General features: G+C 35.0%; 1 protein-coding gene and 1 pseudogene across 1 annotated transcript; both read right to left on the bottom strand.

The window, feature by feature from the left end:
• Nucleotides 1–368: 368 nt before the first annotated feature.
• Nucleotides 369–3,269, bottom strand: LOC116135126 (annotated as a pseudogene).
• A 6,188-nt stretch (nucleotides 3,270–9,457) lies between these two features.
• Nucleotides 9,458–10,663, bottom strand: LOC116135125 (zinc-regulated protein 8-like). Its single transcript, XM_031420830.1, has 3 exons — nucleotides 10,060–10,663; nucleotides 9,665–9,701; nucleotides 9,458–9,534 (listed from the first exon to the last, which is right to left on the bottom strand). The coding sequence occupies exons 1-3, from the start codon at nucleotides 10,552–10,554 to the stop codon at nucleotides 9,458–9,460; spliced, it is 609 nt and encodes a 202-aa protein (XP_031276690.1). The 5' UTR covers nucleotides 10,555–10,663.
• Between the last annotated feature and the right edge of the window lie 3,367 nt (nucleotides 10,664–14,030).

Here is a 14,030-nt window from a genome sequence, read left to right as displayed (position 1 = left end):
TTACAGTTTCAGCTTGCTTATGAACACAGCAGCAGAAAATCCAAGAGTCAAATACTCCTTAGACTAGGCAGCCGCAGCAGAACTTCAATAGACATAAACCCAATAACTCTGTTCAGATCTTCAAGCTTCAATACTGACTTCAATCTTCTCAATATACACTTTAGACTATCCACCACCATTATATCCGGCAACAAATTTTAGTTCCTATATGTTCAGCATCTTGGGCTTCATCGACATAGCTCCTCTTTATGCAGGTCCTGAGATATGTCCTTTTTATGCTAGCATAATACCACCAGTTTCACATATCCTTATTATGCTGGCATACATGTGTTTCAATATTTGAAACAGCTCCATTACGTGTTTTACTCTCAATCGCCTTTAAAGAGATTATTCTTGAATGCAATAATCATTTTTGGTGACAACAGCAAAACGATGCTAGAGAGAACAGCATATCTCATGAAGTCCACGTCGTCTTCATCGGAGATCTTCCTTGAGGAACATATGGCGGGTACTGCAGGTAAGGCTTCTATTACTGCATCTGCCAGATCCGTGATGAAGGAAGAGGTTCAGTTCAGGGCAGGTACACGTCCCCAGTTCTGAATGCCGGATTCAAGAGACAACTCCCTGTACTCCATGCCAATCTCTTCAGAGTTTTCTACGTGTTCACTCACAAAGCTGCATCGGAAACACTACAATTAATTTAAGTCTGTATATTACATATTTAGTGCTCTATCAACACCAAAATTGATATTTTAGTAACTGGTCATGTACCTGACTGGAACCGCCAGGAGACTCTTAACTAAACGAATAGAGAAGCAACAGGAACAAAATAATAACAGTTAAACAAACCAAACAGTAACTAAGAAAGTAATACGCGCGATTTACCTGGTTCACTCATGTAGGCTACGTCCAGCTGAGTCAATATTATACAATATGCCTCACCTCTCTCGTTTACAATGAATGAATTGTTCTCACACTCATAACAAGAGAAAGAATGTTATATACTAGGTTTAAGGGATTAAACCTAGTTTTACAAGTGCGTCTCCGTTACCCATTAATGCTGAAGTAGTCGACAACTCCAACATTAACACCTTTCTTACCTAGCTCAACAAGAACTTCATCAGTGTAGGGCGTCAGCCATTGCAGCGGCCCAACTCAACTCTACAAAAAAAGAAGGGAAAGAATGAAAATTCCTAAAATTTAACCAACCAAACATTATATGTGCCCAACCTAACGATAACGGGAAACAAAAATCGTGTGATGGAGAAAGTTGGTAGACAGCCAGCTCCAGACAGTCCTCTAATTAAGGGAAGACAAGAAAGATGGAAGCTAAAACTTGTGAAATTGGGTTTCACAGTCGAACCTGGTATTCCAGAGTATGATCATTGCCACTCCTCTTTCTTTCAAGTTCTGCATGATTAGGTATACCCCTCTGATCTTTGTATGGATCACCAGCATTCTCAACATAACTGACTGTATGCGTGGGCACTGAAGAATATCATTACCTGTAGTTCCACATATAGAAGTCAAAGACAAGTTGTAGAGAGCTCATCTTGTCAAATGACCATAACCCAAGCAAGTCAAATCTTAAATATAAATGCACCTACTCAGGGTTGAAAAATTCTCCAACCTTTCTGAATCAAGTCAGCCACAGACTAATATAACCTTCTCGTTGATACCGACCGTATAATAGAAACATGCATCCTTGATAGATATGCGTCTTCCCTGCACTTATTCTCACTTAGAATGGTTCATGATATACAAAATTGATTTACTACAGACAAGAATTAGAGAAAAAAAAAAAAGCACCTAAATATTCTCTCAAGAACACGAATGCACGACCCAGTTGTAGAGATAGAGCTTTGGATAAAGCGGCAACACAACGAGCCTTGTAATTCTGTCTCTCTGAATCTGTCAAACGTAGCTAATTTTTTAACTATATGGACTCCAAGTTTTAAGATAGGAGTCATTCTTATCTAAATTAGCCGTTAAAAACATAATGTGCCAGAATAATGCGTCTGGACACTAGAATTATAGTAATTTAATCAAATAAGCGCCACAAAGATCACATTTACAAAACAAGGAAAGAGCTCATAGACCCCATGGCAGTTCAATGTGAGCAAAAAGTATCCCATGTTACATAAAGTGAAAAATTAAACCTACCTGCTGCACTGCCTCTTCTGTGAACGGGGTACCATTACCTACCTCCAACATAGACATTGACAGGTAAGTTCTTTACTTCCAAAGCCATTTTAAGTTTGTTGCTTTATTGCCTTATTCTGAAAGCAATACGTATTTACAGACAAAATTGAGGGAAAAAAGAGAAGAAAAACAGAGCACAGATTTTCTAAAAAAAATATAGAAAAAGAAGAAAGCAGCCCACAGCAATGAACAAATATACCCAAAACATAAACAGTATAAAAAATACAGGACATGTTCAACCTGCTTGTTTGTATTTTCCGCAAAGGTGAGCCACCACCTATGGAAGCATATCCTTCTTTACTTTTGGGAGCTAGTAGCACAGAAATTAATTTTGCCAAGGGCCACTGAAGAAACCGATATAACCTGGGAAGACGTTGATGTCCTGAATCATATAATAAAACAATTGGAATAAAACTACTATTTTAAAGATACACAATGAAAATAGATAAAATTGTAAGAATAAGGATGAGGGACAATCTGAGAAAGATAGAGCGCATACCGGATCTGCAAATAAATTAAACAAAAATGGTTGAACATCCGAGTTTCTTTGGTCCTCCAAGATTCAGGAGTAACACTCCAAAACCTATCTTCATTTTCAACATTTAAGCAAAAGTTAGGTTTTGGCTGAACGCCAAAAGTTGCTTATAACAAAAGCTTCAACAAGTAATCCTTCTTTACTTCTAAAGTCTTTAAAAGACGGCTACTTCAAAGATGTCCAACTACCAGGAATCTTCTTTGCCTAGGCACAGAATCTTTCTCAGAAAGTGAATCAAAAAAGGTTCCCATATCCATTTCCTTTGGAACACCAATATTTTCATCCACAAAACTGCAAAATTACCCAACAAACAAGTTAAGAAAAAATTACCATCAATTACAAAACTAAATGAGGAAAAAAGAAAGAAAGGTTATAATAAGCAGAAGTGCATCACTCCAGATCTTTGAATTGTTTTACAAATCAACATCAATTTTGGTTCCATTTCCGCTTGTAAAATGATTGATGGCATTAGATAAAGAAAATTAGAACAAGATTTAGGTCAAGAAGAAAAGGTGTGGACAAAGTGCAATTAGTCATCTGAAAATTTGTACAGGAGATCTCAGTGCTTTCAGGAACAAATCTCAGTGGATATAAGATAATGTCCACCGTTAAACATAAGGATTAACAAGAACCAAAAATATTTTAATTCATTATTTCTGTTCTCATAACAAGGGAAGGAGATTTATGTCCTAGCCCCAATAATAGTAGTATCCAATAATCAAAATTAATTTTATAATAGCGCAAGAAAATTATTTAAAAAGAAAAAATGATACTCCCTTATAAGTTAAAATAAAAAAATTCCTACAATATATCCAATACAACCCACCCATCCCACTCCGCCGGCACAAAGCCTCCCAACTTCCTGTAAACTTCAAAATTTTGATTCAGGTCCTTTGAAAATTTATACCATCACAAGAGATTACATTAATCTATTCTCTTCAGTCAAACCAACTTCCAAAAATTAACGGGCCACACATTCTGTTCTCGTATGATTTTAAGAGCTACTTTGGTTGCATACGATAGCCCTGTCTTTGGATCACGATAACTGTGATGATGAATGCCAATTAAAGCAACAAATATTATTAATGAAGTCCATTCTAAAGTAAATAGACCAAAAACCTCTGAACACCACACAAACATATGACAAATAGAGGGGAACTCTAAGGAAATTTGTATCAACCAAAATCATTCAAAGCGACAAAATTCAAATTCTTTTAAGGGCTTAACCAACTTGTTTAATTGGCAAGAAAATGACTAAACGTTTCCTAGTAACACAAGTATTGAAATGTATACTTAGTTTTCTAGTAACCAGTAAAACAGTAATTTCCAACTCACCCCTGTTGTCGCATTTGAATAAGTTCTAGGAAGTTCCTTTTCTTGAAGCAATACAGAGCCGAAGGAAATTTTATCTAGAGAAACTATTAACTCCAACATTATTAATCCTCTTCCATCTATGCTAACACAATTCAAAGAAGTTAGTTTATAATCATTATTCTCAACGAGATTAATTGTTATGCCACACTAAGAATTCTATTTCAAAACTTATTTCCAGTAAATTAAAGATAAACTACAAATAAGAAATTCCATAAGCCAAGAATCAAACCAGAAACTGTACACCACAAACCGGAACTGCTTAAAACCATGAGTTCAATTCCAAAACATGCATTTCTAAGTTGCCAGCAAGGTTTCAAGACAAATGCCATAATAACTCTTACCTGGCAGGCAATTCGGTCACCGCACAGACAGCCTTCCCTGGATCTGGAAAGACATATCAAAAAACAAAATCAAGAGCATGCACATACTAAACGTTCAAGTAAATCATCACTGCACCAAAGAACACCAAGCCTATGAAATACAAATTATAGGTAAATACATTTCACAAAACCATATTGGAAAATAAAAAACTTCCGGTGACTGAGGTGAGCCAATCCAAGCTCTTCTTTTGCAAACTAATGTGTTGATCATGGAACTTTAACGGTAGTACTTCAGAAATCTATGCATTTGGTTCCCATGAAGAAAAACAAGGTTATTGGAGAATGGGATTTTTTACATGTAATTTTTGGTGAAGTAATTCAGTGCACATGAAGAGAGCCTGGAAAATTAGATGAACATTATAAAGCCAGATTTTACAAGATAGTTTCTTTTTAAATAATAAATTGGCACTTTACATGCTATTGCAGTTTCTATCCACTTAAAAATCTATAATGATTATATCACTACAGCCCGTCCTAGGAAGGCTGCAATCCTGTGGAGGGGAATCATTAATTCATGCAGGGGCCTGTATATTTATAGAAACTCCAGAAGGCCACAAAATTGAATAATTGAGATAAAAAGCATAACTAGAAAAAAAAAATGGAGTCATTGGCAGTTACAAGCTCTGCAGGAGATGTTGACAGTTACACAATTTCAGTGGACGCCATACCAGCATTTTTATCAAAAAAATATCAGCTTGCAGCCACAGTAGATATAGTGAACTTACAAGGAATAGATGTGGTTGAAATCTCTGACTGAAAGGACGCGCCTTTACTGATTTCCAGATATGAATAACCTATGCAAGAAATTTATAAATAAGTATAAAATGTTTACCATCCTTTGACAAATATCATATCTGTAGGCCACTATAGACAGCTTTGTGCACTACTGCTCTCTTCTTAACTTCCTTCTCCCTCGCTGAATTACATTCTAAGTTCCTCAAGTTCATGATCTCTACAAAATTACAGTTCACACTATTAAAGTTGAGCTCATACAAGGAAATGGTACACTACTTCATATATGTTAATAACTTTCCAGAAATTCATGAGTTGATATTATATACCATGTACTGCTATAGCCTAACCTGTCTGAGCTGCTTCCAGAAACATCTCTCGTTGGGTCATCCTCTTCTCCTCTCCTTCCTTTTTCCTTTTTATTGGCTAAAGATAGAAAAGATATAAAACACTGGATAAATATTCATCTCAACTTATAGGATCACAAATTACAAACTGTGACAACATTGTGTACTCTCTTCCTGGTATTGTGGATAGACAAACGTGGCACTAGAACCTTAACCGTAGAAACACTAAAGAAATCAAGGGCCCAATAATGTAACTATACAAGATACCTTAATGTAAGCCCATGGATTGAACTGAGTGGTATAAGCCCTTAGTTTCATGAGGCAACTTTTTTTGGGATAATAAACAAGTTACTTGACTATCAAGATTTTAGGTTACAAGGGTAACCCCTAGTGTAGAACTTAGTGAACAAGTAGGAAAATTCAAAGAATTTTTTGGCATCAACAAAAAAGAAAAAGCAATCATCTAGACACCTAGGAAATATTCCAGGATTTGTGGCCTTCAGGGTAGCAATGCCCTTGGTTTACAGCCCATGCCTAAATGAAATCAATTAAATAATCGAAATATATGATCCCACAATAAGCCAGCTTAATTTTCCCTGAACATTTCCAACAGCAATGTGTTAAAGCAAGTGAATTTATACCTTCTAAAAGAATTTAAGATCATTTACTGCTGCAAAGAGGAGCTATACCTTTCTTCTGCATCATTTTCTCCTCCTTCATCTAGCTCAGGTTCCTAACACCAACAAGTGTGAGTCAAATCAGATAATAAAGATACTGTAATAGCACAATTTTACTGGAAAGCTTCTTCTAGAGAAGCACTCGAACCACATTCATTATAAGCAGTCCCCTTGTTAACAGCAATATCATTTTTGTTGCTTCATTTTCAGAACCAGATCATCATGATCTACCAATGAAAAAAGTTGCAAAAGCACAACAGAAAACTGAATGCAAAGAAAATACAAATGGAGACACTCAATTAAACTATTCATAAGAAAGATTAAGTGGTAGACTTTCTTATACACAAAATAAAAGAGCAGAATTCAAATTCAAATGAGAATGCTTTGAATAATGCATAATCTACTACCTCCTTAAGAGCATCTTGATTTCAAAACAGCTCATCCTCTTCAATTTCATCATCGAGCAGCTTAGTCATCCTGAAAAATCATTCATTTTAGTCTTTTCAATTCCCGCTCAAGTATTACATCAATATAACCATAACTTGTGAATTTTACCACTACACAGCCAGCATACAGGCACAGCATTCATCACATGTAACATCACATACATTACACAATCCGGGACATGATTGACATTGTTAAATGTTTAACCTACGCGTAAATGTTACAAATTTAAAGTGATATAAGACTATTTGTTCAAAGAAATGAAACTGTACCTTCATTTAGATTATCAGATTTTATTTCTTAACACATAGTAATACTTTCATTACAAGTCCAACAACTACCAACAAATGAAACAATTCATCCGGTAACGCTACCACTGTATCCTAAATCTGCACATAAAGGATGCTAACTGCACAAATTTCTTCTATTTTTTTTTTGAAATAGTAATAAAGAACAAAAAATCATAGTCCTGGCATTATGTTCTCCCTGTAACTTTACCATCTAGCAACGTAGGGGAAGCCACCGTCCCAAACTGTCTTATTCCAGTACAGTAACTTATCTTTTAAAAAATAAAATTTCCCAGGCCTCGGATCCGGTTAACACTACCGTTACAGCCTCGTAGTTCCGCATTACCATAACATAAGCAACGAAGAAGGAATTATACGAAACTTACCTTTTTCCTCTTGTTGCTCGAGAGGCGCAGTCGAGAAAAACGACAGGAGCATCTTCTTTGTTCGAGGTTTCTTCCAGTGCCTCCACTGCTTTAAACACTAATTTAAGCAGTTAAAATAATAATAAACAATTAAATAATAATAATGTTAGATTACATTTTCTGCTCCTTTATGATTCTTTTCTCATGTTAAAGATGACTCTCCAAAGGAGAATTGTGTTTGATACATTACAGATTTTGATAACCTATATATTTGTACAAATTATTTAATATGTTACCCACAAATTAACATCGCAATTAATCAATGTATTTATAGTAATAGTACTGTACAAAAATGCTTTAAAAGGTGCTTGTGTTCGTACCTGTTCTCAGGGTTTTGAACATTTCATGCTCTGTCATCCTCTGAATTTTCTGATAATTGTGAGCCAAATTAATGATCACCAACTATATGTGCTTCCAATATTTGACGAACCTGAACAATATTTAACAAAAGTACTCATTGAAAATAGAACGGGAAAATTATGAATAATAATATTTTACGTAATTGAAACAATTAAAAGTATTGAGGGCTGATCAGAAAATAACCTTAGACATGGCAGGTCTTTGTTCTGGGATAGGAGAAATGCATAAGCTGCCTGCATACGTCAAGCATTCAACTTTCTTCTGAATGTAATAAAAATGATCCAATTTGGGGTCCTTTCCATTCATCATTTTCTTTTCTAGTAATTGTCGCCCCTGCACCATCCATATTCATATAAATTAAATAGGCCTTAGTCTGAGGGGATTTTGGTACCCAAATTCGCCTATAACTATCTGAGCTCCTATGCTGACTGATGGTCGACCTGCCACCTCTTTGGATTGAAATTCCCCACCTGTTTATGACATTGATGAGACATAAATAATAAAATTTTCAATGAAAATCTTAAATAATCCAATGGTATACCAAAAGGTATATACCTTTTAAGAAAATCCCTCTTCCTCTTCAGCTTGTCTGCTTTTTCCTAACAGTGGATTTGTTCTCTTTGTTCTACCATTCCATGCTCTATCTTCCCATGAATCTTCCATTACAATTTTCTCACGTGAATCTAAACAAACTATATACGTGGTGATTATGGTGAGGATCCTAATAAAACGATCATGAATCAAACAATCGAAGAAAAAATAAGTATTTTACATCCAAATATTGTTCAAATAGTATAACTATTTACAACAATCAAACTTTCTTTATTTATCTGCAATTGAATTGAGTTGTTTTACAGACATCCCCAAATGGAGAAATTAAACATCATCTCCTTTTGTACTTTGCTCTTTATACTTTCTCAGTGTTAGCCTTCCTCTACAAAACAATATTAACAAAATCCAGTTGGCAATAATAAGAAATATTTTCATTTTAATCATACAAAATTTGGATAAATATTGCAGTTTGTAAACATGATTCATACCAGTAGGTATTCTAGAATCAAGTCTCAGTTGAAGTATTTTCAGGTAGTCCTTCTGGCTTCTCTGCTTCTTGCTTCTTATTCTTTAATTTAAACCATCATTAATTACCTACCTCTTCTTCTCCTTCTTCTTCTGTTGCTTCTTCATCATACAATACTGTCTTCTTGTGATTCAAATAAAATAATAAGTACAAACAATTAATTTTTAAAAACAAAAAGAGACATTTACCTAATATTATTATAAGTTCTTTTTTATTTTATATTATGAGACAAAATAGAAGTATTGTTTTAAGAATTCTGCCTAATGTTAATTTAGATTTCAAAAGGAAGAAAAATTCGAAGATGCAATTACAACTATAAGTAAATAAATTTTTTGAAAGTGAAATTTCAATGTAAAACTGTAACTTGGTTATTGAAACATCAACTCAAATTACTATGAAATTTTATGTAAGATTAAGTATTTATGCAGCTAAAGATAATTTAAGATGATAGTACATATTATGATACAAAATCATTCTCAAACATTAATACACAATTTGAAGTTTTAAATGGCAATTAGTTTTAAAAACAATTTTTCTGATCAATGCTCTGTTTTACAAATTATGCATCAATCATCCATTGATAAAAGAAAAAAAAAATATTTTGAAAAAAAAAATATTAACTAGCTACCTCGTCTTCTTCATCATCGTCGTTGTCATCATCATTATCATCATCACCACCACCACCTCTGTCTTCTTGTGATTCAAAAAAAATATAATAAGCACAAACAATTAATTTTTTTAAAACAAAAAGAGACATTTACCCAAATATTTTCCTTTTTTTTTTTTTTTTTTAATGAAAAATCAACTCAAACATGATTCATACCATTTACGTTGTTGACTAATTGTTTCCGTCTTCCCTCCTGCAAAACAAATCAGATTTTTAGATAACTTATGTATCTGATTAAACTTATTAAGTATTTGTGCAACTAAACATAATTTATATATTATGATACCAAATCATTTTCAAACATTAAAACACAATTTCAAGTTTTGAATAGCAACTCATATTTACATAGCCTAAAAACATATTTTCTGATCAATGCTCAAAAACATATTTTCTTATCGATGCCTGTTTTCCCCTGAAATTTTCCAAATTATGCATCAATCATCCACTAATAAAAGAAAAAATAATATATTTTGCATTTAATATTTCATTTTCTTTAAAATAGTAAAAATATGTACAACTGTTTATTATGTATAACTAATCAATTCACATACCTGTTCTATGAACAATTGTTGCAACGTGGAGTGAAGGTTACCCATCCATCTTTCTTCTTTACCAAGATAATCAATAATAACTTTGTTGAGTTTTGGTGTCAGTTGTTCTCCATTACCAAAGATCTTCATATTTGGACATTCACGAATCCAAAGAGACTCCAAAGCTGGGAATTCAATAGAATATGAGCCTGAGCTAAAACAAGCAATGTTATCTAGACGTCGAAGGCGCAAAGACGACAAACTAGGAAATACAATCCTCTGTATTGCTGATGCTTCCTCATTTGTGATTATTTCATGTAGTGTTGAGCATCCAACTATCCAAAGGCTTCTAAGCTTCACCAGTCTTTTGACTATGGACGGGGTAAAAAGGTTTTTCAATTTAGAGCTACCTCTTAATTTTATAGAAGTCAAGTTTCCCAAACTTGGGGAGGTTGTGGTGTGATCTTTCCTCCATGGTACTATACCCATTTCATCATATTCCTCTTCTTCTTTCATCCCGAAGATGAAGATCTCCTCTAAATTCTTGCAATCAATTATCTCTATTTCTTCCAAACTAATAAGACTTCGCAATAACACTGGAGAAAATAGTTTAATTAACTTTGGGCATCTTTTCATACTTATTCTTTTCAAGTTACAGAGGTTTATGTATTGAGTGTCACCCTTCCATATTTTCGTCATCTCTGGCAGTTTTTCCAATTGTAGATTCTTTAATGATGAGAGCAGCTTTGTTTCTCCATTTGCAACCTTAAGCTCTTCACAATTGAATATATATACCACTGATTTACAATTATCTATTGCAAAATTTTCCAGATTTTGAAACCTCTGTAACAAATGACTTGGAACAATGTGTGCCAACCTGTTGCACTTAACCACATCTAAAGATTTTAGCTTATTGAAGGACTGGGTTGAGTGTTCACCATGACATATTTCAATCAAGTTGGCAAGGTTCCAGATTTTTAGTTCCTCTAAGTTTTTGAATGTTAAGTTCGATGAAGTGTTTGAGCATCCCACTATGCGAGCTCTAAGCTTCACCAGTCTTTTGACTATGGACGGGTAAAAGGTTTTTCAATTAGAGAGCGACCCTTATTTTATAGAGTCAAGTTTCCCAAACTTGGGGAGGTTGTGGTGTGATCTTTCCTCCATGGTACTATACCCTTTTCATCATATCCTCTTCTTCTTTCATCCCGAAAATGAAGATCTCCTCTAATTCTTGCAATCAGTTATCTTATTTCTTCCAAACTAATAAGACTTCGCAATAACACGGAGAAAATAGTTTAATTAACTTTGGACATCTTCGCACACTTATTCTATTCAGTTGCAGAGGTCTATGTATTGAGTGTCACTCTTCCATATTCAATCAAGTTGGCAAGGTCCCGATTTGTAGTTCCTCTAAGTTTTTGAATGTTAAATTCGATGTGCCCCTTCCAATGTATTAGGAGATACATTACATTCTGATCACATATCTTAAACCTTTCAACTCATTTAGACCTCTGTCCATAGTTCACGAAACATATTTTCCAAACGATGATATATAGAAACTCAGTTTTTTCAATTATCAAGTTCTTAAGGCAATCAAGCAATCGTGAATCATAACCTTACCACCTGAGATCATAATTTTCCTTGAGTATTTTTTCATAATCTTAAAAAAGTGTTCCACATGCAAAACTTTTGGATCACCTATTATTATTGCAAAGTTCGATAACTTTTTGAACAGCATGTTATTATCGGTAAAAGACCCTGGTTTGGATAAAAATTTCCAACCTAGTTAGTCTAGACAAGTATTGTACTCAGCAAACTTGGCATTGCCTCTCCCATCCCCTCATCTCCTTCAAAATCCCAAGCACAAACTTGAAAATGTACAGCTCCTCTAACTTACAAAGAGCTGATATAACACCATGTGCTATTGCTTTAGCTTTAGACAGAGATTCAAATCTAATAGCCTCAAATGAATATATTGGCTAAAAGAGATAGGTATCTCCCTAATATTAGACCACAAAGACTAAGAATTTCTAGGTTCCTTAGATGCCCAATGAAGATAAGTCACCCACTGCAACCATTAAGATACAATGTTTTAGATTGCAAGCAAAGAAAGTGACTCGGGCAGTGGCAATAGTTGAGTTTCACTCAAGTCTAGAACTCTAAGATCTTTCATGCCTTGAAAGAAATTGTTAGGGAGAACCAATTCACGATTCTTTTGCAATAGTAAAGATTGCAACTTTGGCATTCAATCCCATTAGGTACAGCTTTAATATTATTTGACATCAATGAGATACATGTGAGATTTTCAAATGTATCTCTTTCAGGCCACTCTTCTAAAACAATGCCAGCTTTCCCAAGAATATTTGGTTGTACTTAGGTGCTATTATAGTGCAACATCACGTACAACATCATGCATTTTAACATATTCTTCACCATTATAGTCATTTTTCCTGAATCAAGAAAAAGAAGAGGCAAGGGTACTTACAAGAGCATGTGCTCTGTGCTAACATCCTCCATTGTCTCAACATTTTTGAACCACCCTAACCGCTCCATACCCCACTAAAACTGTAATTGAGATTCTGAAATCCTCGGAAATAAGCTACAAAAGAAGAACAATGATTTCGCATCGTCACCTCTATAATATTGATGCTCAACTCCAAAGAGGAAATCACACTTCCTTGCAACCCTGGGATGTCTGTTGGGTAGACGTTTTGAGTTGTCGTGCCACGTCAGTCCAGACATGCTTGTTTTTATTCTTCAAAGCTCTTGCTATGGTAACAACTGCAATCGGCAAACCACCACATCAGCGGCTATCTCTCCTGCAATTGGGTTTAAATCACTGTTGTCAACACATGCTCCAGCTTTCTCCTTAAAAGGACCCAAGATTCTTCTTTGATAACGTTGCAACCGTAAATATCGGTGAGCATCCATTTCGTCGCATACATCTCTGCTTCGAGAGGTGAGCACAATCTTGCAACCTCATGGTCATTCCAAAAGAATTCCAATCTCATCAGCTCAATTCTTCTCCAAACATCGTCTAATATTACAAGCATCTTTTCTTCCTTCTTGATTCTTTCCCAAGGAAACTTGCTCTTGCTGATTCAGATGATCCGAAATTTTCGAAACCCACATCGAGCAATTTCCCCTGAATATTCATAATATTTACGGTTTGAGACACAGTTGTCATCACTACAACACCATATCGCTTATCTTCACCTGCCTGTTTGACGATTTCTGTCACTAACGTGGTCTTACCCACACCGCCCATTCCACACACTCCAACGATACTGACGTTGTCATCTCCCAAGGCCTCCAAGATTTGCTTCATAATTGATTTTCTGGATTCGAAAGTTCCAGAAAATACCTCAGACGGATAAATAATTCCTGAGGAGGAGCAGGACGAGATACCTTCTTCTCAACTTTCCAATCTTCTAGGAGCTGAGAAATCGCAACATTCTTGTCTTTCGCCTCCTTACGAATCTGTAACGGGATCTGGGATTAATACACCACCCGTTGAGACACCTCTTGTTTGCATTGACTTCATCTTCCAAAAACTTTGCAGCTTCTGCAGAGATTTTATCAACTTCGGTCATCCAGTTCTGCACATCAGTTTCAATAATTTCAAGATCCTTGCAGCAGCATCAATATTCCTGTACCCTCTCTCTGATACCTGCAAGTTTCTTAGCTTGGTTTTCCAACGTCCAATGTTGTCGTTGTAGTGAAACAAGTAACCGAGGTGACGGCCTGCTGCGCCGAACAAGCAGCTTCGGTAATGCTCCCAACAACTGAAGAAGCAACTCCATGGTGTTTTAAAAGAAAATCAACAAGAGAAATGATAAAGAAAACACAAGGTTTCAGTGATTAACAGAGTATGCATGAACGACTCACTTTATAAGTCTTCTTCTATGTGAGCACTCCAGTCCAAAAAGATAGCTTTTCTTTTCTTTTTTCTTTTTAAAAAAATAAATAAAAAATTGACAGTATCACTGTTA

The sequence above is a fragment of the Pistacia vera genome, unplaced genomic scaffold, assembly GCF_008641045.1.
Source record: "Pistacia vera cultivar Batoury unplaced genomic scaffold, PisVer_v2 Contig294, whole genome shotgun sequence".
Classification (NCBI taxonomy): Eukaryota; Viridiplantae; Streptophyta; class Magnoliopsida; order Sapindales; family Anacardiaceae; genus Pistacia; species Pistacia vera.
This window is presented reverse-complemented; position numbering and strand designations above follow the sequence as displayed.